At 36.9% G+C, this 27,944-nt stretch overlaps 1 protein-coding gene across 1 annotated transcript; it reads left to right on the plus strand.

Moving 5' to 3' along the window:
• On the plus strand, positions 1-27,709 carry LOC101157543 (synaptic vesicle glycoprotein 2C). The gene is made up of 13 exons (XM_004072433.4): positions 1-808; positions 5,243-5,997; positions 15,146-15,326; positions 16,806-16,957; positions 21,697-21,830; positions 22,266-22,355; positions 22,745-22,855; positions 22,962-23,050; positions 23,388-23,552; positions 23,664-23,797; positions 24,222-24,428; positions 24,583-24,742; positions 24,841-27,709. The coding sequence occupies exons 2-13, from the start codon at positions 5,400-5,402 to the stop codon at positions 25,022-25,024; spliced, it is 2,205 nt and encodes a 734-aa protein (XP_004072481.1). The 5' UTR covers positions 1-808; positions 5,243-5,399; the 3' UTR covers positions 25,025-27,709.
• The last annotated feature ends 235 nt before the right edge of the window (positions 27,710-27,944 follow it).

Here is a 27,944-nt window from a genome sequence, read left to right on the forward strand (position 1 = left end):
CATTTTTTGTCAATAAAGTGTATTTCAACATTTTTTTTTTGTTTCATTTTTATCATTTTTACAAGGGAATGTTCTGTATGCTCAGTTGTTGAAACACAACCCTCAGTTTTCGCGCACTCAGCATGGAGAAAAACAAAGTTGGTCAGTCAGCACCATGGACAGAGCTCTTAAAAAGATATAAAGTGAACAGCGTGAATTCACGAAACATGTACAATTCATAGAACCCAAACAAAAATTTTACAGGAAACTGAGGGTAAAAGAGGCAAATACTTGCTGTTGTTTTTTTTTTTTTTTAGAAATGGTCATTTTGGCCAAACATTTTGACACATTTCCATAAGAGTAACAAAAAAGTGCTTTATGCAAACAGACGGGAATCCGTGACTTTTCCTGGCTGCTTAAACGAGCCCCGTCTCCACTGTTCAGCATTCAGCCGTCAATGCTTCACGTCAGTCACCTCTAACGAGATTGTTCCGTCGGACGGATCTGCCCGCATCACTCGGTCGGTGAAATACAATTATCGATTCCACTGCCCCTCTCTGGCTCGCGCGCAGCCGTCTCCTGCGTGCACCCTCTTGTCTCTTAAAGGGCTGCAACCGGAGAGGACGACGTCGAGAAAAAGAAAAAGGAAAGAAAGAGAAGAAGAAGAAGAAGAAGAAGAAGGAAAAACCGAGTCGTGCTCTGCCAGTTGCCTCTGGTGTTGATCTACATCCTAAAGCCCGGATATATTGTCTCTATTTTGCGCTGAAGAAAGGGTTTTCTGGTGTCATGGCTAAGTTTCAGCTGTCAGCCCTCAATGCCTCAAATTATGGTAAGTAATTACTTTCTATTTATAGATTTTTTTTCAAATGTTCTGAGTTAGAAACAATAATTTCTCAAACTAATTCCAAGTTTCAGGGAATTGACCAAAAGTAATTATTATGGTTGCCTTTTTAGACACTTAAGTGATGCGTTTTTACATGTTTATGACAAAGTAAGCAGAAAATACTTGTCAATTTTCTTAAAGTGGCTTCTGTGTTGGTTTCACTTTTATGCAGGTCACAATGTGTATTTTTTTTTTTTTAATCATAAATGAGTCATTTCCTGGAATTCCCCTCCTTGGTATGAGTTTTGTTGGCTGTAGAGCGCTCGTGCTCTGTTGAAATCCAGCCACCTGCCCTAGGGCGGTTAAAGCACTCTGCGCTGCAGCCAAAAAGAGGACAGGAAGCGGGAGCAGGCAACTGACTCATCCACGAATTGCACCTCAAGAAGCAGTGAGCGATTGACAGGCGCACAGCCGGTGAACTGGAAATCTGTAGCGAAGTGCTTTGTTTGCTGTCCAAAGGCTGCTGTAGTAATGCAGCTGGGTTAACAGGGAAGGAAGCACTCAGGGAAAACTTAAGGTAAAGCTATTAAGTTGAAACATTTTCTTTCATCTTTACTGACATTTCAAATCATTTTTATTCCAAGCTGCAAAAGTGACATTATTATCCAATTGCTTGCTGGATTATCTCAAGTTTCAGCTCATTGTGAGCCCTAACTGATGAGCCCAACATTAAAAGAAAATCCTTCCGAGAGACTCCTTTTTCGGCATTTACCTGCCTGCTTTAATTAATCTTATTTCAGTTAAACTGTTGCAAAGAAATATGGGAATAATAAAACCTTAACGTTTTTATTTTAAAAATCAGATTTATTTTTTTTGCTGTCACAAGTGTTTTTCCTTTTGGTCATCTCTTATTTTTCTTTAATTAACTACTTAATAAATAAATTGCTATTAGCCCACTCTGCGGTTATTTGGTTTGGATTTTCTTACCTCAGCAAAACCTGACAGAGAATTCAACAAGATTAATTTCTTCATTTTGGATCATGGCTCTATATGGATAGCCCTACCACAGTACACAGTACTATATGTGTATGATGTAACACATTTAACCCTGTCACATTGTATGTTGGAAAATTGCAACATAATCCAGTTCTTTAATTAATTTAGTGTCACCTTGAAAGGGAAAAAAAACACAATAATATTTTTTATACAATTGGAAATTAAGTCAGACATGTAGGATCTCATTTTACGTTTTTGTTCAAGTGATACTATTAATCTGCAAGGTGACACAATCCAACACAATCTAAATGCTTGCATCATGTAACTTTTTTTTTAACCGTTATTACATTTTATTTGTCTTTAACCACCATCCTCCCTATTTCTCCTCCTTCAGTCAGCAGCCTCGGCGATTGATGAAATCTTCTAATGTAAGATGTCCTAGGCTGCCTTCCAGATGAGGTCACAGGTTCTCTGTTTTGATGGGATTACTTTCCGCTCTGCCCACTTAGCGAATGGACCTGCTTTTTTTCTTATGCATATAAGGGAACCATCATGTCACAATGCTCACGTGTCTTTGCAAAGATAGGGCATCTACAAGTCAAATCTGACCAATGTTTAAGATGCATTTAATTTGAAATGTCATTTATTAATCATACAATGTATCGAAGCCCTACACTGGTTTGAAATACTTTTTTCCCCCAAGTTACAAAACTATGATTGATGAAAGCCATGACTCTAATCCTCCCATTCTTGCACGTATGATGCACTTGTACTAGTTGAAAACAACAACAACCTCACAGTCTTTGAATTTAATATGCATTTAAAGAAAATTTCTCAAATCCCAATTGATATTTTTAATCATTCTTTTTAAAAAATAATTGTACTTTAGTACTTTCAAAGCCCAAGTGCATGTTTTATTCATTAAGGAAGACAGAGAGCATTACCTTAAGATTTACATTAGGTCAAGCTTACATGACTCATTATGGCTTTGCACACTCTTGCTTCTGATTGGAGAAAGTACTTCTGGGACGAAGGAAAAAGGTTTTCCTCTTTCTGCTCGTTCTTGTGACTTTGTTAGCTCTTCATCAGTGGATTCAAATTAATTAAATTCTTTAAGTCTGTTGGTATTATTTCTTCAAGGGTTGTGTAAATATAGCAAATGTCATTGGATAAATGAGTTATAAATGTCAGTAAATAAATAAAGTAAATAAAGAACAAAAGGTTTGGCAAAAAGTACAATTAAAGTAATGTTTATGTACTAAAGTAAAATTTAGAATGGTGTTTGTAAAGATTAAATTAAAAGAGAAAACCAGCTGGAAAGACTGGTTTGTTTGGCAGTGTGGGGTTATTGAATTTTATTGTGATTGCTCCCAGTGCTCTGGCTGTCTTTGATGTCGGGCTCTCATCAGCTCAGGTCAGGTGGGGTTGGGTCACCTGAGAGCTGACAGCGTACCTCGCCATACACTCCATTGATTCTCTGACAGGCAGGCTCCAAAGTCACCAGATCACTTTTTGCCAGTGTGTACATGTCTATTTTAAGCAAAGCTGTGATCATGACTTCATCATTAAAGATTATGGGATTCAAGTTTTAATAGTCCCCTAATGGAAAAAAAATGCCTTGCTGAAACAGCTACAGAGATACATAGTACTGTAAAAAGGGCCAAAAATAACATATATATATATATATTTAAAAGGCAAATAGAGTTATGAAACATGGTTTGGTTTAGAATTGTGGTAAATGTGTGAAATTATTTAAAGAAGTCATGCTCTTATATTTGGATTCACAAAAGATGGTGTTACAAAGATATTAAGTCGGAAATCAATGTGCAAAGAATAATTTCGTGACACTTTTGTAAATTACTTTTAAAAACAAAAAAGATGTAGTCTGTGGTCATTGCAGGCAGTAAAAGTTAAACTTTTACAAAGAGGAGTGCTCTTACAACCCTAAAAGTTATGCAATGAGCCAAAAGAAATGAGGAGATTCACCTTGAATCAGCAGTGTCATTTTCCCCTGGAAAATTGCATTATGGGAACTGGGGCCGGCCCTGTGATTTGTGTCCTTCCGACAGGACTTCAGTGTTCATTAGAGGCTGAAGCAAGCAACTCTTGGATGTACGGGGACTGCACATGCTGGACAGTACTGACCATCTCCAGTCTGGTCATTCACTGGTGTGTTCTGTCTTCAACAGTAATTTCTCATGGGAATGCCACATTTCTTTTACTTGGACAATTGGTTTTGAAGAAATGAGGATTTTACATAGAGGCAGTGAGACATCAGTTTACTCCATGTGCAGTTTTTCTCTGTGTGAGGAAGACCTCACACAGAGAAAAACAATTTGAGAAAAAGTATTTGTCTATTAATTGATTATATGTTTTTTCCCTGTGATATTTTAAGAGTCTGCTAAAGATTTTAGCAAAACTCTCAAAAATCAGTAAAAAATAAAAACAAAACAATTGTGACTGTGACTAAAAGAATCGTAACTGAAAGCACAATGCTGTCACATTGCTCTTTTGATTTTCTTTTAAAATTACTTCATTGCTGTTTCTTCAGGTCAAAACAAAGATCATTGTTGGGGAGAAAGCAGTTTTGATGTAATCGTGTGCACAAATCTTTTGTTGGATAGGGTTTAGATTTGCAAAAGCTTCTTTGCAGCTATCTAATATCCGTAACACTTAGGTAAAGACACTATGCCATGCAAAACCAGTAACATCAGAGACAAGCTTGGGTCTTTATCTGTTCATGATCCCTCCACTTAAAGTTAAGCCTGACAGGCCCATTCCAGTCTTGTCATTTCTCTCAATTGAATTAAGTATTGTTTGGAAGAAAATGTTCAGAACATTTTTATAGAATCTTATTCCCTGCCAAACAATTTTTTTTCCTGATGATATTAATATTCTTAAGGCATTTCAACATTTATAATGGAAGTCTTTGATGGTAATCCAAATATGTAAAAGGCTAGGGAGAAATGTGACTTACTAAGAAAGTGGGTAAATAGTTGAGCTCAACACACAGAGGTACTCATCCCTGTTTAATTCCTCACAGAGACTGAAGGATTGTGGGTATTTAAACTACTTAGACAGGCTTGCACAATGTAGTCGTGAAGTCAAATATCCACCTTTCTCACAGAGACTGTTTATGGTTCACTGGCTCACAAGCTGAAACATTAATACTTGCAGTTGTTACCTGGTTTCTACACAAAAAATACTTTGCAATGATGAACGGGCAAAAGTGTGGTGTCACCACTGCAGAGCAGATCTTTGTCCCTTGATACTTGTGCTTTCCCCAGAGTAACTAACCAACATAAGGGTCTTGTTCAAGCAGTCCTCAGACATGTACATGTATGACAGAAGTAATCATATCTGACAAAAACTGAATTCCTCTTTTTCTCTGTTGTCTCTTTCCTTTTTATTTCTTTTCTACCACTTGGAATTCGACTGCTGCAGCCATTATGAGTTATCCGGTGTGGTGACTCCAGAACAAAGTTTCTCGTAATATCAACGGCCTCCGATCAAACTATTTCTACTGAGCTCCAAATATTTGCCTTGATCCTCTACCAATTAACTTGGTGAGTCACTCCAAAGACCTGCCTTGAGAACAAGAATGGAGGACACTTACAACCACAGGACTTCCCTGGTTAAAGGAGCCAAAGGCGTGGTCAAGGAGGCCAAGCGGCACGCCCAAAAAAAAGTCGGCAAAGTCGTGGACCGTGCCACAGATGAGTACTCATCTCATCAAAACTACAAACGTTTCCAGGATGATGAAGATGACGATGAGGATATCTACCGGAGTTCACAAGCGCAAGATGGGCAAAGCTACAACGAAAACGAGGGCGGTTCTAGTGATGCTACTGAGGGTCACGATGACGAGGATGAGATCTATGAGGGTGAATACCAGGGTATTCCATCAGCAGGAGACACGAAGCAAAAGAAGAGCCAGGTGGCACTGGGGCAACCAGTGTCAGACGCCACAAGGGATCGTAGTGATCTGGAGCAGGAGCGACAGGCAGATGAGGAGGAGCTGGCCCAGCAGTATGAGCTGATCATCCAGGAGTGTGGGCATGGGAGGTTCCAGTGGCAGCTGTTCCTGGTGCTCGGGTTGGCACTCATGTCAGACGGTGTCGAAGTGTTTGTGGTGGGATTTGTGCTACCCAGCGCTGAGACAGACATGTGTGTGCCCAACTCTAGCTCAGGATGGCTAGGTAAGACTCATGTTGTTTTGCATTTATGTTGAATACAAACAGACTCACATTCCATTATAAAACCTGTGTTGAGCACAATAACAATGTTTTCTGCAAATCTCTGCTTGATTGTAAAAGATGCTGAAATTTAACTCAAGAATTTGGTGTCTAAATGATACATGTGAAAACCAAAAGCTGGTGCACATCATATTTAAGTCCAAACATGATTAAGACATTCTTCTGTTGCCATGTCAGTGCACCCTAAAGCAATGTCTGGTTGAGTGAAAGGATTCTGTGTTTTTTTTCCAGTGGTCTTTGTTTTGGTCATGCTTTGAGTTGTTCCCCTATCAGTCACTCCATGTTCATGCTGACCATCCACAGCTTTTAGAATTTCTGTCCATTACCCTCAGTGTATTTAAGTATCTGGTTTTCAGTTTACCTTACCAGGTCATCTGCTCTGTTCTGCTTTGTCAGTCTTTTTTGTTGCTCCCAGGGTTTTGTTATGTTTCAGTTTTTGTAATAAATGTTTAAGTTTCTGTCATCAAGCCCGGTCTCCTGCATTATGGGTGGTTCACCACCAGTTTTTGACATTAAGTTTACAAACACTTTCACTGAATGGCCTTTTTCAAAAGTGCATTTTCACGGAGGCAAGTTTTACATATTATTTTGTCAAATAGTTGTGCATAGAAAAACCTAAGAAGCAAAAACAAGCAAACAAAAATTTCTCTACTAAATATTTAGACAATAATTTTTTCAGTTTGGTAAAATACATATAGTTCTGCATTTCAGACCTTGCACAAGATGTTTTTTTCAAATGTTTCTACTCATACATATACATACATTGTCAATACATTGTCATTTATTTTGAGAGCACTTATTTCTTTCAACCCCCCAAAAGAAATACCATTTTTTTGCATTCTTTTGTGAAACCGGGGATTACAACTTTTAACAAAGGCCTTAAGACAAGGGACAAGGGACCTGTTCATTATCCATATTCTGGACTTGATTTAAAAGAGCATAGAGGTTCTCGATGTCTCTAAGACCTGAAAAAATCCTACATTTCACAAATGTGTCCCTTGGCTCAATGCAGATCTTCAAATGTGGCTCTTGATATAAACAGCAACAATAAAAAACCAACAAAAAAAGAAAACCCATTAATTTCCGGTAAGTGTATTGCACCTAAAACTATAGACATTGTTGTAAACCTGACTTTTAAAATTGCTATTATTATCACACATTTTCTAGCAAAGTTTGTTAGTGCATTAGACAATGAATTATGGGTGTATTTTTTGCAGAAAACACAAACTTAAATATGAAATTCAAAAATATTAACATTTTTATGAACTTGTTGATTCGGGATTTTATTTTTTATTCTATTTTTTTTTAGTAAAATAATGTTAATCTGCTTTAGGCTTTGTATGTTGCAATAGACATTCGGTCTGCTGGTCTCAGTGCAAAGACTGAAAGTGGGAGGGGGGGGGGTTATGCCCTGTGATCTCTCTGTGTCAAAGTGAAGTTCTAGCAGACTTAATGGCTGCAGATTTGTTATCGATCACCAAAGAGCTGTGTACAGAAACAGACACAATATGACGGTACAGGCGTAAGGACATTTAACACTCTTTGGATAGTAACTGCCAGGAAGGTGACAAGGCATCAACTTAACAGCAAAGCTTGATGCAAATATGCTGTGATTGGGCCTCTTTAGAAAAGAGTTTGTTTACATTGAGTTAAAAATATCTGGATTTGATGAATGAACCCTGTCACTTGTTAAGAGTGCTTTTTAAAATGGGATATACAATTGAGGAGTCAAAGTGCAAATGTAACACCCCCCATTTTTTTCTCCAGCCTTTTTGTCTCATTCTGCTGCTGCTCTTTAGAATTGGCTGTCACACGGCTGAGACAACAGTTTTTAAAGGGGATGAAATGTAACCGAAATGAAGCCAGCTCTCCTCTTTTAATGAAGTGCCCCGAATATTTGAACTGTTAAACATTCTCTAATTTTGTTTAGCAGTTTTGATCTGTTACTTTGATCTAAACAAATCGGACATTCATAGCTCAAACAGCGTCTCATCCTTGTGCTATAGTTTTCTTTAAAAAGCCATTAGCCTATATATCCATTTTAAATATCTATTTTTTGCATTTAAACAGAACATGTGGACCCTAACTGATATATTGTACTTTAAATACTTACATTCTGGAAGCAGTGTTTCCATGTACCAGTATTTGTCTCTTTTTGAAAAAGCTTTTCTTTTTCTCTGTTGGAATCAAGGTTGTGTTTCATCTTGCTTGTAATTCCCGTTTTCTTTCCCTACCTGCCCCACCTCAATGTGCTTCTCCATCTTCTCTCACTCTGCCTCATTCTCTTCATACATCTCCCACCGATTGCCCGGCTCAACTTTGTTGGGCTGAACCCTATTGTTGGTCCGTGTGTCGGCGTACATGTCTGACTGTAGCCTAAATAGCATGTTATGTCTTGGTGCTGCTGCTGTTGCACTGCTCCCTTTTGCCCTGCTCTGTCATTCTGCTCACCTGGAAGGTGGTGCCAAAACCATGATCAGCACCTGCCTGGTATCTAAGTCAGAGCAGGCCTCAACCAGACGGCAGAGAGCAGAATGGCAGGCTGAGCAGGGCATGGAGGTGCTGTGCTGGTTGGTCTTTCTCCTTTTTCCTCTTTTGTCCTCAGAGAGCAGTCTCATCCGGCTGGGTTTGTTATATCGGTTTGGGGTTGGGGCTCTGTAGACTTAATTGGTGGGCTTTATTTCTTCATTTTGTGTTAGTTAGATTTAGTTAGGCAGCCCTAGCAGGGAGCTGCTGACTCATTCGGTCGACGTGGCTGGGTCAGCTGTTTCCCGACTTATTTTATGTTTGGCCAAATTTCCAATCCCTTTATTTTTGTCTGTTTTCAACCAGCACAGTGATTATTTTATTTTCCCTTACAGGACACAGAACTTATTTTCCTATTTCCTATACCTCATGTTTTATCGGCTCTTTGTGGTTGTTCCCTTGAGGGAAGTGTGCCCGTAGGGGCCATTACATAGCAACTGACCTCTTATTACCAGTTTGTCAATTGTAATTCTTAAGTAATGCTGTTTATAGTTATACATACACAAACCCAGATGTTAGTGTTGGTGTTCCTGTGCCGTCAACAGAAATAGCTTTCATATATATGTGGTTTGAAGTGTTAACCATCGTTGTTCTGGTCTCATCACCTAAAGCTTTGCTGCAACTAGATTGTGCAGCTGAGTTGATAGTGCTTTGTTTGGCCTAACAGTACATTTTGTTCCATTTCATTCAGTAACCTATCCTCCCAAACAATAGACCATGGGTTACTGTTAGCATTGGAGCTTTAAAAGAAAAGATAACCATTTGTATTTTGAGTTATTTCTTATGTCTTCTCAGTTTCAAATGTATTACAAAGTATTTTTTAACAGCATTTAGCCAACATTTATACATAAATTAATTAATTAACACTTATTTTCTGCCTTATTTTGTATGCTCTTTGTTCGAAATAAAAGATCGCTAATAGAAATGCAAAGACAAAAATAAATAAAAATCCTTACAAAACTAAAAAAGAACATGCTTGTATGTCTGTAGGAAATACGTGTTTAATATTGGAAGGAACAAATGTTACAATTAAAAACAACTTTTTTTTTAATTTACAACTTATATTTGGGGAGTTCATCTAGCCATTAGCTCACTGCTTGTTTTATTAAACATGAAATGTTATAACAGACCCTCTCCAATGAAAATACTGCTTTGGGTGTTTTTAACATGTTTTTGTTGCATTTTTCTCATGACTAAGCTTAAAATTGCATTTCTGAGTACTTCTTTATACAAATTACTGTGCATCAAGGGCAGACAAAAATGCTTTTGGAATAAGCTTGTAGTTATGTAAAATCCAAAACCAACAGGCCTCAATTGTCCTGCTCTGATCCATTCCAATGCATCCACTTGTAGAGCCATGTGTGTTTTCATTTTCCTCGTCTGAGCTGACATCTGGCTCAAAACTGTACGGCTGGATAACTTTGATAATGTTAGCTTGGGGTTGTAAGGTAGTGAGAGACATTGTAAACAAGTGTTGCCTGGCTTACAGAGCGCCAATTTTCCGCCCACAAATCAGAGGTCAGTTTGTAATGAACTCCTGCTGCTCTGCAGAAACTATGTCCCAGAAAACAAGAGTTTTTTTTAAATTTTGGTTCAAAACAGCAAAATCATGATCAGAAGATTGCTTAGAATGCTTTACAATAGTTCAAAAAATGACCGGAGTGGGACTGAAACAAGCAAAAATATGAAGTAGCTGACCAATAATTTCAACTGAACTGGCAACTTACTGTAGCTCCTTTAACCACAAACAGCCATACATTAAGTTCCTGACTGAGGGACCCTGTAACATGAAAACTTAATAATCTAGATAAGTTTAAATTTTAAGAGTACATTCATCTTGACATTTTGATCTTGCTCATATCTACTACTTTCCACTCTAATAAAGAGGGAGTAACAGGTCAAAAAGGATCTTACTCTATAGATAAGACCAAAAAAAAAAAGGGAGGGGGTGTGGATGTAATTTATAAAGACGTGTAGAAAAAAAGCAGATGATTGCAAACAGGAACGGTGTAGCTAAGCCTTTAAACACAAAGTGAATCACACTATAATAACTCATTTGCTGTTGATAGGTTTTATGAAGCTCCTTCCACTTTCCCCATCCTGCCCTCCTTGCTTCCCTTGAAAAGTTCTCGCCCTCTGTGCCATACCTCTTCATTTTTTAAATTTGAAACTTGCTTCACTGCCTTCTGATCCTTTGTTCTTTCTCTTCTCTTGGCCTTTGTGTTCTAACTTCACCCTCTGTCTCCTTTCAAGCAGCATCCTTTTAGTACTTTTCCCTGCTTGTCATACTTAATTTCCTATCATCCCTCTCTTAACCCCGCTCTTTTGGAGCCAGCTTGCCGGTTGTGCAGGATTGCATGGTCCAGGGGCAACTAAGCATTGCTGTAGTAATGTTACTCTGGAGATTAAACCACTTGATTAATGCAAGCGTTTTTAAATTCTGTCTATTTCTGTGGAGAAAAAAAAAACACAAATGAAAATCAATTTGTAAAGATTTCGATCAATCGTGTGATTGGTAGCCATATCTGCTGAAGAAAAAAAACCCTCTAACTTGCTGTAGTCATTTAAGCTGAAGAGATCAATATTTAAACTAAATACTACATTCATGAAGCCTTAATTGTGCAGACAAACAAACAACTTTAAATCCAGTTCTCATAATTCTGTCTTGACTACTTTAAACAGCTTTTCTGTGGAAAGCAATAAAAGGAAAAATGATCAAACTGACACAATATCATGAAAATATGCTTACTGTTTATTACACAAGATCTGCTTTTAATTGTTCAGGAAGGAAACTACTGCAACTAAAAAGAAAATTTGTATTAAAAGGGGGAAAAGTTGGAGAGAAAAGCAAAAAAAAATTAAAAGCAAAAAAGAGTCTAAAGTTGAGGAGAAAAAAATTGAGGAATTTTGACAGATCGACTAAAGGGCAACAGAAATTAGCTATAAATTTATAATTTAAAAGGCTAACAGAAAGAAAGGCGAGACAGAAATCCAGAAGCCTGGTTACTGGGTGCATCAGACATACTTTTGCACGATAGTATTATTACTACAAAACAGGGTGGGTGTTGTATGCAGTGCTACAGTTTGGACTACTGAGAGAGAGAAAGCATTAAAGCATGAAATCAGAGGAGGTCGTGATGCAGCTCAGCGCTTCCACGTCTCTCGGGGTGCTCCTCTGCATGTGACAAGGCTGAATCCTGCACCAGCGCCTTCCCTTCCCTTTTTCTCCTCACTGCCCGTCTCTTACCCTATCCAGCAATTACTGCACACTCCTCTCTCATTAACCGGCTCCCTCTTGACACTCTCGCTGCTGCTCTAACTTAGATTTTTAATTTGCTTGCATTTGTACTTAAAACTGCATTTTTTTTTTTTTTTTTAAAAAGTACCAGGAGAGATTGAGTACGTTTGTGAACTTAAAATCTCTTTAATGTACATTTAGTCGTCACAAAATGGATGATTGCAGCCCAAGAAAGCAGCTCTGTATAATTTTTTGAATCTCTTAAGTGAGCCTTGTAGTTTTGAGAAATCATGTTTTTAAGTTTTGACACCCCAATACAGCATCATGAAGGATGGAGTTTGCCTCTGTCATGCTTTAGTGGGGCTTATAGTCTGAGAGTCTTAAGGCCAATTTCAGGTGGGAATTTTTGGCTTCATAGAAAGTTTTAAGCAGTTGGGTTTCATACTCAAGATTAAGACATCAAATTCTGTCCAGAGATTTTCAGTTTTGCTGATCTCCTTTTGGAAAAAATCACAAACTTGGATCACTTTTTTTTGTTAGATAATGAAGTCTGTGGGTTTTGACAAATCTATGAAAATTAAAAGTAAAATTATAATCTGTTAAGGTTTGCATTTAGGTTAACAAAAAATAATACTTTTGCAGGAATTATACCTTAATTTGACTTAGAAAAAAAATCCATTAGCTCAAAAATGGTCTAGTTCCTTTAAAATTGGAGCAGAATTATTCTATAATTTGATATTCAATTGTTAATTAACTTTATAAAGATATACAAAATGACTGTGTATCTTTTCCGTAAAGTCATCATGTGAGGTATTGCACTCCCTACAATATTCTGATTTTTAAAGGGCATTTGGGGACATGAATTTTTGCACGTACAGTTTGTTCTTTTACCAGCATCTAAATATAGAAAGAAAGGCATGTTCAGGTTCAAACATGCTAAAGTTTATAGTGCTATGTAAAAATTGAGCATATAAACACCTCTCGTACAATAAAAAGAATAGGTAAAGAGGTGTATTTATCACATTTAATGATAACTCTTAATCAGATGACAGTTTGCTGAACAAATGGCTCCACCTTAAAAATTACTGAAAACATTGTGAAATGTGGTATTTTTCCCTAAAAAATGAAATAAGTTTTTTTGCTTGAAAACATTGCAGTGTGTAAAGTAATAATCACAATGGTGTATTATTAAGAAAACATTTGAATACATAATTACAGTAATATTTACATGGAGACAACAGTTGCAAAAACCTTATTTAACATTTAAAACAGTCAATGTCTCTGAGAGAAAGTTGCAAATCTGTAAAATATTTTTTAAGAAGACATTCTGTGGAAGAGAAACGTGAAAGTGCAGAAGCAGATTTAGTACTTCTTAACTTATACTGTATTTTAAAACATATGCTAATAGGATTGACTCATATGTCATGCAAAAATGAAACATATACACTTTGTCATGGTGTAATGTAGAAAGCATTCTGTCCATAAGAAGGTTTCAAAAATCCATTGTGATTTAAAGTTGTTTGATAATCATTTGGATTATTTGTTTTTGTGCTCCAATAAGTATGAAATAAAAATGCATTTTTCTTTGCTTGTAGACACACCTTGCCCTAAAGTTTATAATTTTCGTATTCATCGTATTTTCTAAAAAGAAAAAAAAAACTAAAAAGTTTTAGTTTTTTTAGGCTTTCTACTTTTCTTTAAATCAGATCTTTATTGACTCTAATGAACGGACATTGTTCTGTTAATGGACCTTATCGTTTTTAGCTTATCATTTAGTATACATCTATGCCAAAGAACTATTTGCTATACATTTGAAAAACAACAACAAAATGAAAAAAAAAAAACCCTGAACAAACAAAAAAGTGGCCGTGTAATCTTTTTCCTAGCAAAGTAAGGATGTTAGCTTGCAGTAGTGAGCTACTTCAAGCATCTGAAGGGGCTATATTTGCTCATTAGTCCTTTAAGTATCGCTTTTTATATATAATCAATTCTCCATTTATCAATTATGCAAACCCAAGGAACTCATTAAATTCACTATGTCCTCAAACAATACTGCAATAGACTTCCTATTACATTTTTTTAAGACTCTCAGCTTCAGGATCTACAAAAACCTTAAACCCTGCTAAAAAAAAAAAAAAAAAAAAGTGAAGACCACAACAAGTGTATCAAACAGAAACCAAACCCAGAAACGGACAGGTTTGGCACCCAGAAGAAAAAAAGAAGAGGGGAATAAAGGCCGGCAAACACACCAGCTCTAACAAGTGTCTGACGAGACTCAGCTGGAAACAATCAGGGCTGATTGGGGGAAAAGAGAAGTAAAATAAACCAGGAATCCCACACAGGGGGAACACTTGTTTGTCAATCAGAACCAGTAAACTGAACTGTCTAAAAAAGGATGGAGACAGTCAACATAAAAAGTCTCAGGGGATGAGACAAAAAGATTGCAGCAATAACTGACCATGACAAGGAAACTGCTACATTTTTAAACTTTTGAATAGCTCCTTTCAACATTACATTACTTCCATGAAGGGGCATTTGTAAAAGTTCACAGAATAATTCAGCAACTATTTTCCAGTCACTTTACTTCTTGAATGGATGATTAGCGCCTTTGTGAAAAACTCCAACATTGAAAAGTGGATGCTCCTCTGTTTGAGGCTGGGATTTCCTGTTGGGTTTTTCCAGATCGTCTGGAGGACCGCAGCATATAAACAGGAGCTAAATTTAGTAATAAACTGAAACAGCCAAACAATCCCTAATGTAACCAAAAAGTAAAATAAAAAAGGAACACGACTTAAAAAAAGGGTGAAGTTATGGGACATGATAATGACATACTGAATACTGAAAGTTGATTAAAAAGCCTTTTTCTGTGTAAGAATATAGATCTTTACAAACTGAAAGAGTTTACTAGTAAGAAAAAACACAGAACAATCTTTTTCATATAATTGGCAATAAATACAAGCAAGAAGTGGCTAAAAGTTTTTTTGTTGAGTGTTTAGTTTTCTTTATCTTTGCTACATTTAAACACATAGTATATTTTATAATGCGTACGTTTTGTGGTCTTTCAGCTGGACTTTTTTATTTTGCTTTAATTACTCATATCAACTTTAAAGTTTTTTCATATTTGATGAATATGTCAAGTCTGAAATATGCCATTCAGGAATTTGGGAAAATAAAAAGCATGATTTAAGTTAGCAAAGTCATTCTTAACAGCAGTTTTCACAGAACTTACTGGTAACTTGACCAAATAAAAAAGAAAATGCAAAAGACTGAAGAATTTTGTTTCATGGCAAACAAGTATTAAGCCAATGTTTTTTCTTTTTCCTTCAGGTAGCATTGTTTACCTAGGAATGATGATTGGAGCGTTCTTCTGGGGAGGGATGTCCGACAAACTGGGACGCAGGCAGTGCCTCCTTGTTTGCATGTCCACCAATGGCTTTTTTGCCTTCCTGTCATCTTTCGTCCAGGGATACGGCTTATTCCTCTTCTGCCGCCTCATTGCAGGTTTTGGGTAAGTAGATGAATAGATTTTTTTTCGATCGATGAGTCTAACATGGTATCAGAGTGGATCATTTTGCAGTGATAAAGTGACGCTGTTTAATAAGATGTTACAAATCATGAAAAGCATTGAAAAGAGCCACATTTTGAATCTATCGCTTTATCCTTAGAAACAATATAATATCATTTATCCTGATATTGATGCTAACTCACTGAAGACACAGTTTCAGCTTGGATATTATGAGACAAATTCAGGCAAGGCTCTGATTATTTATCGAATTTACCATAAAAAATGTCTTTCAACTAAAGTCAGAAAGGTTTTTCTTTAAAGAATTACACTGCCATTTCCTAATTCTTCAACTTGACATTTGACTAAGTTTCATTTGATCATACCATTTGACTATAAACAGTTTGATTTTGTAAAAGAAATGCATCAAAAATCTGAATGAACATGTGTAAACTATGAGTGGAAACATTTGGATTCTGCCATCTCTTGCAGAAATTTTCTGTCTTCCCTGTAAAATTCACAACACAGATGGTTTACATTTAATTCCTTTTAGATTCAAGTTACAATTAAATTTCTCTAAAAATGAAGAGCATAAATTAACTAGTATATTCTGAGACAATCTTCAAAAATGTAATCTAGGTCTGCCTCTCAAATCAGCTTTAATTCATCTGACACACAAAATTAAGGAATGTGAGCTATTTTTTTCCATCAGTAAAAACTGCCACAACAAACAGGCAAATGTGTGCAACAGACCTTTGTAAATTGAATTTTTGATACTCTAAGAAGAGGATTTCTTGACCAAAAGATCAACTTCTCAAAAAAGAAAAAAAAAGACTAATTTACAGTACTGGTAGTTGATTGAAAATCTTAACTTTGGTCTTGAGTCCCTCAAGCTATGTTATAAGGAGAGGTTTGCCTTAAAAAAAGCTAAAAAAAGGTCCCTTAAGCTATGTTTTAGCTAAACATCGACATGTACTTAATTTACTGTAACTTGTTAAAAAAGAACAACGGCTATAAAACCTAAGACTTATAATGAAGACATTTAGTTGATCATGCTTGTTTGCTCTGAATATTTTGTGAAAACAAGAGTGATGTGAAACAGTATAGGCTTGTCTTAAGGCTTGGATTCGTGGCATAGACAGTGATTTATTACTTCATCCTTGGCAGTGTAACTTCTCCTCTGAGAGCTAATTCAGTAATTGCACCTATATCATTCTAGGCTGAGTCACTCAGAGTTATTAAAAAACCCATCCAGTTGAGTGTTGTGGTTGCATCATTGAATCACAAGAAAAAAGCCTTAAAGAGGATGATTTGCCATTTTTAAATATTACAATTTTATCCAAGTTTGTTTTAACAATGGTCCATTTTTGCAGTTGATTTTTGACTAAAACTGTATAATAGGCTTCAAACTTCCATTTTCCAATTCAAAAAGCTGTTTTTTTTCCTCACATTTATACCACTTTCTCTTGTTTTTGGTTCTTGCAGGATCGGAGGTGCTGTACCCATAGTTTTTTCTTTCTTTGCTGAGGTGTTGTCCCGGGAAAAAAGAGGAGAGCACCTCAGCTGGCTGTGCATGTTCTGGATGATAGGGGAGATCTATGCATCGGCAATGGCCTGGGCCATTATCCCGCACTATGGTGAGTTCAAGGTCATTGATCCTGAATAGAAGTGTTAAACATGAGAGCAAATTTACGTTCCCTTATTATAATGTTCAAAAAAATGTAAAAGTCTTATTTGAGTTTGTTTTTTCTATTATTGTTTGAGTTTAACAAATTCTGCTTATCTTGGGGAAAGGCATTTTTGACAAAACATTTTTGACGATTGAGTTCAAACGTAATCAATCATTGCTAAGTGCTAAGAAGTTAAAGGCATTAAAAAAACAGTAAATCTCTCTGATGTTGAAGTTTTAGTGGTCATGAGAATGAATCCCTTAGCACTGAGTGACTGCAAGCAGAAACAGATCAATGTATGCAAAGGCACTAAAAAGCACAAAGAGATTAGAAAAAAAAGGTGTGATTTATTGCAAAGTTCTTGTAAAATTGTATTTAACAGAATTTACTCTACTGTAAATTCTCCCTTTTTTTCCTTTGGGATTTGTCATGACAGAAAATGGAAATTATACTTTAGATGTTATTCAATCATCATTCACCATAATTTTTAAATACATGAATCCAGAATTTTAGAATCGTGTTGCATTTTTTTCACTAATATTAGCCAATCTTGGGTATGACATTCATTCATGGGTATGATATTCTTTCTTACTTTCTACTTTGACACTCATTTTCCTCTTAAAAAACATGTGATCAACTTCCAATTAAGCTTTTCAAGACAGCTGAAAATTTGAACAGTGTTTATGTTCAATCTGAACCTCACACCTTTAGTTTTTCAGAAGAAATGCCTCTGATATTTAGACTGAAAGCCATGAAATTCAATTGCAAAGCTTTGTTACTGTCTGTTTGTCTGTCTGTTACTGCATGTCATGTCTTGAGCAGACTTTCACACAAAAAGTCTCAGATGGTGCTTGATGGGTGTCGTTTTTCTTACCTTCCTATATTTTTCATTTCCTCTCTGATGTTCAAATTACTCTTCCTCTCTTCTGTTCACTTGCTCCTCCTGTTTTGTGTCCTCTGCATTTGTCTGTCTAATCCTGCCCCTTCATTTTATAGCGTCCCCTCTCTGTCTCTGCAGAATGTTCTTCTTCATCAAGCATAATTAGGTTTTTCTCCTTGCTGTGATAGGACAAAGCTACAGAGGTGATTTATGGCCCGACTGTGCTTTAGCCAACCTGTGACGTCAGTGAGGAGGAGAGACTGTGCGTCTGTGGTTTACTGCGTCTGTGTGCATGTAATGAGCAGGACGCATGGACAATGTTGCAGATCAGCAGATACATATAGATTTGGTTTTTTAAAGAAAAATTGAAGACCGCGTCATCGGACACTGGGAAAGGTCACTTAAGTTTACATGAGCAAACAGAAAGAAGCTTTTTTAAGACTTTAAGGAGATGCTATTTTGTAATCTTCAGTGATCCCTTAAATAAAAAATAGAAAGTATGTTTATGAAGTATTCTCCAAACTCTGTAAATCTATAAATGCATTAGTCTTCTTCAGGAGAAAAGGTCACAGATTGTCAAACCCCATCCCAAGACTGGTAGCTAGATGATCAGCAGTTTTTTTTATTAGCAATTTTCCTTATAATATTTTACTTTAGCAAATCCCAGATACATATCAAATTGGTCAGGTTGAGCCTTTGCTAGTTTTAAGTTGTGTATTTAGGGTAATTCTTATTTTGTTTTGTATCAGACATTACTTCACCCCTCTTTTACATATCATGTTTATGTTATCATAGTATCTACATTATACATTTTATTTAGTAATATTTACTCCAAAAGAACCACATTCTTTGAAACTACATTTTCAAGAAAAATGAACTGCTAGGTGTTAGTAATGACTTTGGCCTTAAGTTTTGAGCTGCCTCAATGCAAAGGTAAAAAAAGGTTAAGGAAAAATTGGTGCCAATTAATCTTGGAATGATTTGGAGAGGATTTACCAAAAAATATAGAATAGTTAAATGTGGAAAACATTTTAAAGCAAGGCTTCGAACCACTACTCCCCATGTTCAGGATGTAACAAAAAGCAGGATGTTATCTTGTCTCTCTCTTGCCAGCACGGAGGTGCTAAGGCATGCTTTTATTTATAGAAGAATAGATTTTTGTCATGCCTTGCTCCCTGGTCTTCCCAGAAAGAGCCTATCAAGCCATAAGTCGCTGAGGTCCTCTGGTACAAGGCTTCTTTTTTCTATTCTTAAGTTAAAACCAAAACGTGAAGCAAATTTTCAGTCAGCCATTATAGTCCTTGTCTGTGGAACAGTCTCCCAGAGGGCCTTACAGACTGTTATTAATCTGTCTTTTAATTTGAAATTTAGGAATACATATATTTGATATTCATCATCTTATCGTAAATGAAATCTTTCGTAGTTTTGGTAACCAAAACCACCCAATCCTTGTAATCAGCAATGAGAAAAATAAAGATTGCTGGGTAAAGGTCAGGCAGCCCCCCTCAAAGATCAGGGTCAACCAGATTCCCAACTCTTACTGAAAGTCCCTCAACCCTGCGTTTATCCATCTGAGTCAGCCAGCCTTCTCAGTCCGGGATATCAGTTATGCATCATCCCCATAACTGAGATTTCAGTTGTCTGAGGGAAACTCAAACCCTCAGGGACAGGAAGTCATGCTACATTTCTGCAGAGAAGTCAGTCACTGCTGCACAACTTTAACCATTTCAATCTTTGTGCCCATTTTTTATCCCCTCCTCACTGTGGAGACGCATTTAAGTTCTAAACTAGACCAAATGATTCCCTAACATGACAAAAACTATCATCTTGAATATAACTTGTACTCTATGAAGATCAAGTTCTAACCATCAAAAAACAAATATGTTGGTTTTATTTGCTATGTTATCTATATGTAATTTAAAGATTTTTTTTTAACAAGTGATATTTAAATGATTTATTATTGCAGTGTTATATATTTTTTTATTTTTATGTCCCCCACAATTAGATATGTTTTCCTCATCATGGCCTCTCTTGGGATACAGTCATGCTACACACAACAGATGCCAACATCCTTGGATATTAAAATCCTGCTTTTAACAGCTTTCAAAGCAGGATTTTAATATACTGCAAGATTAATTCTAAGCAGTCTTTTTCTGGTAAAACTATTAGCATTAACTCCTCACCCTGTGGCTTCCCTCCTACGCCTGGTGATGGATAATGGGGCTACACTCCTTTTGGAGCAGTCTCTGCATGAGGCGGGATCTCGGAAGTCACAACAGAGACCCCAGCCGTTCTTTTTAATTCTTTTGCATCTTGTATAAAAACTTGTCTGAGAATCAGAGCAATCAAGACGGAAGTTATCATGAAGAGGAGACTTTATTGAAGTCCATCAAGATGCTTTAGAAACTTTTGGTTGTTCAAAGATGTGAGTACAATGAAGCACATATGACCATATTTGAATGAAAAAAAACAAATTTTTTGCCAAATATGTTTAAGTTTACTATATGTCTGGGATACAAACCTTTTTTTCTCTTGGATTTTTGCTTTCTTAAAGAAACTGTAGATGCCTTTTGCTACAGAACATGTTCACATTTTTTAAAAACCACTTGCCTTGGAAAAATATGTATTCATGATGTCTAAATATGTGTGAATATTTACATAATTCCTAGTGTTTTAGGATTTAGGAGTGTAACATGGCAGTGTAATTTGTCTGGATTCATAATACTAATTTCTGTACTGTTCCCTGTTTCATACACCAGCATATATTCCATGTGTGAGGTGTTGTGCTTCTCTTTTGGGCCTTTCTGCAAGTGTGTGTCTGTGTGCACGCAACAGTGATTAATGAGCCTGAAAGAGTGCCTGTGGGCTGCGATCAAGTGCAACAAGATTTCACATAACAGAAAACACTCAATTCAATCCCTACACTTTCAATTAACCCGTCCCTCTGCACCTCTTTCCCAGCAGAGTCACCGTTCCATGGAGCTTATGCATTACTACACTAAGGCTGTCAAGTGCTCCCATTTAAATGCCATCTATTCTTTTCATTCTATCTGTGTTTTCGGGGCCAGAGTTACACTTAACATTTAAATTCAACCTTTCAATTCGATCAGTCTAATCGCCCCTGGTAAACATACAGAGTAGTAATCTTTTCACAACATCTGATGTTATTAAGTCCTGGCTTCTTCAGGGAATAGTTTTGAGAGCTATTAACTAACTACAATTGCTTTTTTTATTCTCTTAAAACTGGAAATTCACCAGAGTAGCCATATTCTGACGTTAAACAGTTTTAGCATCTAAATCACTTAGAAAGCTAAATGGTAGCTGAACCAGTAACATGTACAAGGTCTTTTTACACAAAAATAGGAATTATTTCCCCAAATATGCTGTAATTCCGTAATAAAATTATCTTATAACTTGAAGCTTTGCCTATGAAGTTAATTTTTTTTGCTAATATGGTTAATGTGCTTTAAAAAAAAGAGCCTTATCTCTAATGTTTTATAAACACATAAAACAAAAACAAAAAAACTTTGAAAAAATACAGAAAAGAAACTAAAAGCAAGTAAAACAAATAAAAATTAAGCATTAGATAATTTATGAAAAAAACTTACAACGGAGTGAAATTATAAAGAACTTTATTTTTATGCTTGTTCCAATTTATTTGATTTGATTTCATGAAGCATTTCGGTGAAATACCTTATTTTCCTAAACTTTTAGATATCCAGTCCATATTTTGCCATAATTTTGTTGGTTGATGAATGTTCTTTCCTTCATGTGTTAACCACATTCAGCTTTTCTTTAGATGGTGACATTTTGCTCTTGTTTACAGGTTGGAGCTTCAGCATGGGTTCAGCGTATCAGTTTCACAGCTGGAGGGTGTTTGTGGTTGTGTGTGCCTTGCCTTGCGTTGGAGCCGTGGTCGCCCTTACCTTCATGCCAGAAAGTCCCAGATTCTACCTGGAGGTAAGCAGATCTCCTGAAGACATGTTTGGGTAAAAGCTGTCACGGTTTCTCCTCCTGAGTCGGAGCGTGTCATGGTGCCTTGCCTTTGACCACAGCTGTCAGGGCCCATCATCTTTACGTTCAGCACCTGTCAGACAAACCAAGAGCACTTTGACATTTTCCAGCAGATGACATCAGGTCTAAACAGTATGAGTCATGCAAAATAAAAATAAAAACCTGTTTGGAAAACAGAAGCATAAAGATCTGTGACAGTAGGTTGGCTGCTACCGGGAAAATTACCCTTTGAAGTGAAATGACTCACCATTGTTGTGACTCTCATCATGAAGAAATCAAAGGACTGCATTAATATACAGTAATTGTGCATGTCAAGCTAATGCTGTGTTTCATCCTCGTTTTTTTCTTTCTTTCTCCTGCACTTACTTTCCTTCCTGTCAGGTTGGGAAACACGATGAAGCCTGGATGATCCTCAAACAGATCCATGACACCAACATGAGAGCGCGTGGGCAGCCGGAGAAAGTCTTCTCTGTGAGTGTTTGTGCGTGCATTGCACCATCTTAGCTGGTTTTCCTGATGCTTAAGGAAGCAAAGAGGCTTTTCTGCCACTGCTTGGACAGGTTTAATGCTTTCAGCTATTCAGGATCATGCCTGAATTATGACTGGTCTGAAAGCTGTTTGTGTCATTCAGGCTTAATTGCTGCATGAGCTGTACTTTAAGAAAAGCTGCTTAGTTGAAATTTGTTTCTGGAATTGATCATCCACTACCTGCTGCTCACATTTGCCTTCATTGCTCATCTTTAATATCAGTTTTTATTTGCTTATATATGTTTTTGTCCTGGATAAAGCGTAAAAAATAAGGCTATGTGAGCAAATTCTAAAGTGAATTAATAATTGTGCTTCTTGTACTGATTTAAAAGGTAAACAGGATCAAAACTCCAAGACAGCTGGATGAGCTGGTGGAAATGAATTCTGAATCTGGAAATCCAGTTTCCAAGCTTTGCTTCAGGTTAAAGACTGAGATCCAGGGGGTAATATCTTTATTTTCTAACTTTTCTCAGTCTTCTTTTTTTTTTTTTTCCTTTTCAGTGTCAGTATCCACAGCCCTTCCTAACACATCTCTATACCCAATTTCAGATCTATCTAAACCTTAAGAAATGTTTTAACTACCCCATGCAAGAAAACATGATGCGGCTGGCCGTAGTGTGGTTCACGCTTTCATTTGGGTAAGAATATTAACCTGAAGAAGTGTTTTTGTTCAGTTAAAAGCTCTGGGGAATTGCCATTGCCTTTCTGTCATCTTGATCTCCACTGAGCATAAGTTGCACAATCTCAAAATCAATCAAAGACAGGCAATCGATACACTTCCATTGGTGGATACAGAGATAAGAGCAAGAGAGAGAAAGATAAAAGAAAAGTAATCTTTGGAGTCTCCTTACTTTCTGCTGCAAATGTCCTATCAGTGTTTACTCAGACATTGGTCTAAAAGTCAATAATCTCTGACTGATCAGCAGATCAATTTAGTCTTGATACCCTGATGTTATTTTGTCTCTGTGATTGCAGATATTACGGTCTGTCCGTCTGGTTTCCGGATGTCATCAAACACCTGCAGGCCGATGAATATGCATCCAAAGTGATGATCCACAACAATGAACGCATTGAGAGCTTTACCTTCAACTTCACGCTGGAGAACCAGATCCATAAAAACAGCCTCTTCATTAATGACCAGTAAGAGGAGTCAATAACGTCTAAAATGTTCATACACCTAAAACGTTTTTTCTAACAAATAGGCCAGATATTGCTGCTGTTAAAAATGGCATAATGAAATGGTTTTTCCAGATTCATCAATATGAAGCTGAAGTCGGTCACTTTTGTTGACTCCACCTTTCGTAACTGCTACTTTGATGACGTGACGTCAGTGGGCTCCTATTTCCGTAACTGTACGTTCATTGATGCATATTTCTACAACACAGGTAAGAAGTTGGCTTTCAGGATCCAACAAACTCCTACAACTTTGTTTGCAACTGAATCGGATGTGACCTGCATGGGCGGAGGAAAAAAAAAGTAGTCTGTGTGGGGATTTTTTTTTTCTCTTTTGCCCTGGATTTTGCATTTTAGTATTTATCTGACAGGTGACATTAAAATATTGGATTGTTAAAAAGTAGCAACATGTCATATTTTATACAACTGACAAAGAATATATATTTTTTACTCAAAAAATGTGAGCAAAAATATATTTCTAGATGTCGATTGATGTTCCTAATTTCTCAAAAAGTATTTGATCGATAATTTGCTGATGACAATTTATTTATTTAATGTCATAGAAATATATATTTATGTCACATTTTTCAATTTAACCATTCATCCGTTCTGCTTCTTCCTTTATGATGTGGGCAGATATTGATGATTCTAAGTTGATCGATGGCACAGAGGTGATCAACAGCACTTTCACTCACAACAAGATAGGATGTCAAATGACATTTGATGACGACTACAGTGCCTACTGGGTTTATTTCATCAATTTCCTGGGGACACTGGCTGTTCTGCCCGGCAACATCGTGTCTGCCCTTCTCATGGACAAAATTGGACGCCTGTCCATGTTGGGTAAGAAGCAAGAAGCCTTTTCAAGTTGTGATAATTGTTAGTTAAGTGAAGATTTATTTAGCCATGTTTCACAGAGGTAGATGTGGCATTGATTTACTGCAAAAAAAGAGATTTGACTGAGTTTTAACAACTTTTCCATGGACAAATCCATTAGGTGGTTCCATGATCCTTTCGGGCATCAGCTGTTTCTTCTTGTGGTTTGGCACCAGCGAGTCCATGATGATTTTCATGCTATGCCTTTACAATGGCCTGAGCATCTCAGCCTGGAACTCCCTGGATGTGGTCACTACAGAGTCCTTCCCTACTGTCAGGAGGTGAGAGGATGAGGCGTTTGTTTTTTTTAACAGGAAAAATAAATGTTATACTTTTCTTTTCTCCATATCTTCCTCCTAATTGTTACTTTTCTTAACAGGGGAACAGGTTTTGGGTTCTGCAATGCACTTTGCAAGCTGGCTGCTGTATTGGGGAACCTGATTTTTGGCTCTCTTGTTGGCATCACCAAAGCTATCCCTATCCTCATGGCTTCGTCAGTGCTCGTTGGTGGTGGCCTGGTTGCACTTCGACTGCCTGACACCCGGGCAAATGTCCTCATGTAACACAGCTGTTCTTTTTGTAAACAGAAGGTTCTGGATAAGCTTTGGAACATGTTCTGCAAGCGGCTCGGTTCATTCAAATCTTCTCACTAAAAATCCCATTTGGATGGAGCTATACAGATTGTAGCCTAGTCAAGCTACTGAAAGCTCAGCTTACAAGCTGGAAGAAAAGAATTTGTTTAGATCTTGATGCTCAAACTTTGATTGGAGTTTTCTTTAAATGATTTCCATCATAACCTTGCGCTGAGACCCCGCAGTTCTTGAGGCCTAAAGCTTTTTAATATTGATACAGTCTTATTAAGACAGGCCAGATGGAGAGAAAAGGGAAAAACAAGCTGTAATGAGCACAACCAGCCTGCTGTGTGACAACGCAGGGAATAGATGATCAGACGGAGCAGACTCATTGACAGCTGGCTTACCAACAGGGCCCATATGCAGAATACAGGACATGTTTGCTAAAGGTTATCCAAACAAAACAGCTGCCATACATTGACATGTATCCCTACCAGTGTCACCTTTGGATCATCTATACATGCTGCTGTTTCTGAGAGAAGACACTTACTTTACAAGCTTTTAGTCTAGATTTAAAACAGCATTACCCACACAACCATGAGTCAAAGGCTAAATATAAAAAATAAAAGTACTTCCCTGTAAAAGTAGTATGCAATATGATATCTGGGGATGCTCCCTTCATTTCCTCTTGTGTTATTGTGGACGTCTGTGGTGAACCATGTTGTCCCCATATCTGTCAACCTTCCAGCATTTGTTGTATCATTGGACAAATGTCCTGTGCTGAACTGCCCCTCTCTGGCTTAGCCTTGTATTGGATCCTGCTTTTGGTCACTCCTGCTTCCCTTTGATAATACTGAACAGCCTTTTTTTAATGTGCCTCTCCTTGACTGGAGCAGTCTGATGTTGGTTGTGTGCTGTACAAACAGGATTTAAACAGGGACTAGATAGACAGAAATATTTTTACCAGATTCATTTTTATTGTCTACATGATGTGTTTTAAATACTTTACTTCTATTGGTTTGATTTGGTTTAGCTCGTGCTGGTTTGCGGCACCTTCCGTCTGTGAAACCCAGGTTCGAATCGGGGCTGCTCCCTGTTCCCTTCTCTACTTCTGTGCCGGTCCCAAGCCTGGTTGCTTTGAGAAGGTTGCGTCAGGAAGGGCATCCGGCGTAAAACATTGCCAAGTTTGCCATGCGACTTGTTCGCTGTGGCAACCCCTGATGGGAAAAAGCCGAAAGAAAAACAACAACTTCTATTGGTTTGATTTATTGCAACCATATTTGAAAGGCAAATGTATAGCCAAAATAATCAACTTTAATTGTTGTTCAAAGATTTGTTTTTTTCCCCTTTACTTCAGAGTAAAAATTGTTATTCTTTGAGAGCAACAATTTTCTAAAGAGCCAAATTCTTTATCATTTGAAATTTGTGCGTGACCGTATTTTCACTGTACGTTGTTTTTTTCCAATTTTTATTTTATTTTAGTATTTCTGCTGTTATTGTAGCAATAGTTTGGCGCTGGTCTGCAGCTGGCTCACTCACAGCTAATCCAAAAGAGTAAAGGAAACTTATCTTTGTAACTTTGGCATGAAAACACATTGTGAAGCTTAGTGCAGCTAAATAGATAACTCTTTATTTTGGACCTTATAATTGTGAAAAAAAGAGTGCCAATGCTATAAAAAGATTTATTCCATGCCCTGCTCACAAGAGAAAACCTGAATAGATTTCAAGTTCAAGGAAATTATTTAAGAGAAAAACTCTTAACTACTCATGTGCTTTTGACATCTTTTGTGTAAATCTTTATTTATATACATATAGTATATAGTAAGAAGAAAAGTGCATCTGTGTGTGTTAAAGGCAATGAAAGAGTATTTTTTGTGGGGCCTCCATATGGATGCATGAATGTAAATATAATGTACATATCAAAGCCAATATCAGTAACACTCTGAGTTAAATGTGTAAACTTTATGACTGACTCGTATGTCATTTGCTTTGTCTGAGCGATAACTCCATGTACTGTAACTGTTTTACAACTCAATGTGTTCTTTGCACTCACCTGTTTTTGTGTGTGCATTTGCCAACTTGCATGTGGGTAACGAAGCCTTCATTTTTTTGTGCTTGATTTTACGTTCATACTACTTATCGTCCTAAAAAAAAAATATGGCAATAGTGGATTTTATGGTGAAGAAAAAATGTGAATGTATCATTCTTGTACTTTCTGTTTCTTTATATTTTGGAGGTAGTCCAATGTAAGTTAATAGTAAACTTGTGAATATCATTGTGAACGGCTTGCCAGCTGGATGACAACTGAGTGATGTGGTCAAAAAGGATCCATGAGTGTGAAAATCTGTGAAAAAAATTGCCAAACAACACCCTGTGAATGATGTTAAACACTGGAAAGACAGGGGTCGCAGGCTGTGCTGCTTTTGAACATAAACAATAAAAAAAGAACATATTCTAAATTTGTTTTCACCTGCTTTAATATCCATCCATACTCAAAGCCACTTGAATCCTTATGGGATCACGGTTCCTGGAGCGGACCTAGCTATTGGGCGAAGGCGGAGTCCATCTGTCACAGGGCCAATGTTTTAATACGTCAAACTTTTCCTTTTACTTAAGTCGACTTGATGCTGTTTAGCAAATGTTTATTTCTCAATAATTTGAAATGACTCGGCCAAATAAAAAAATAGAATGTATTAAGCTTTTGCAGTGCAAGTGATTGAGCATAAGTCTAAATATTGTATGAAAAATAGTTTTTGTTTTTTCTAGATACAAAAATCAATTGAAAGTAAATGACACAAAAAAGGCAAGGAATATTTCCAGATAATCTTGCAAAATTCGTAAAGCTTGATTGGCAAATGTGTCTCCTTGTGTAGCTATAGGTTTGTAAAAAGCTGCCACCTAGTGGCTAAAG

Source organism: Oryzias latipes, chromosome 9 (assembly GCF_002234675.1).
Source record: "Oryzias latipes chromosome 9, ASM223467v1".
In the NCBI taxonomy this organism is placed as follows: Eukaryota; Metazoa; Chordata; class Actinopteri; order Beloniformes; family Adrianichthyidae; genus Oryzias; species Oryzias latipes.

Excerpts from the sequence above, each read along its gene's own strand:
- LOC101157543 (XM_004072433.4), top strand. The coding sequence starts at position 5,400 with ATGGAGGACACTTACAACCACAGGACTTCCCTGGTTAAAGGAGCCAAA. Across the intron at positions 21,831-22,265 it reads GTCCCAGATTCTACCTGGAG|GTTGGGAAACACGATGAAGC; the intron begins GTAAGCAGATCT and ends CCTTCCTGTCAG. Across the intron at positions 23,798-24,221 it reads TGCATATTTCTACAACACAG|ATATTGATGATTCTAAGTTG; the intron begins GTAAGAAGTTGG and ends TGATGTGGGCAG.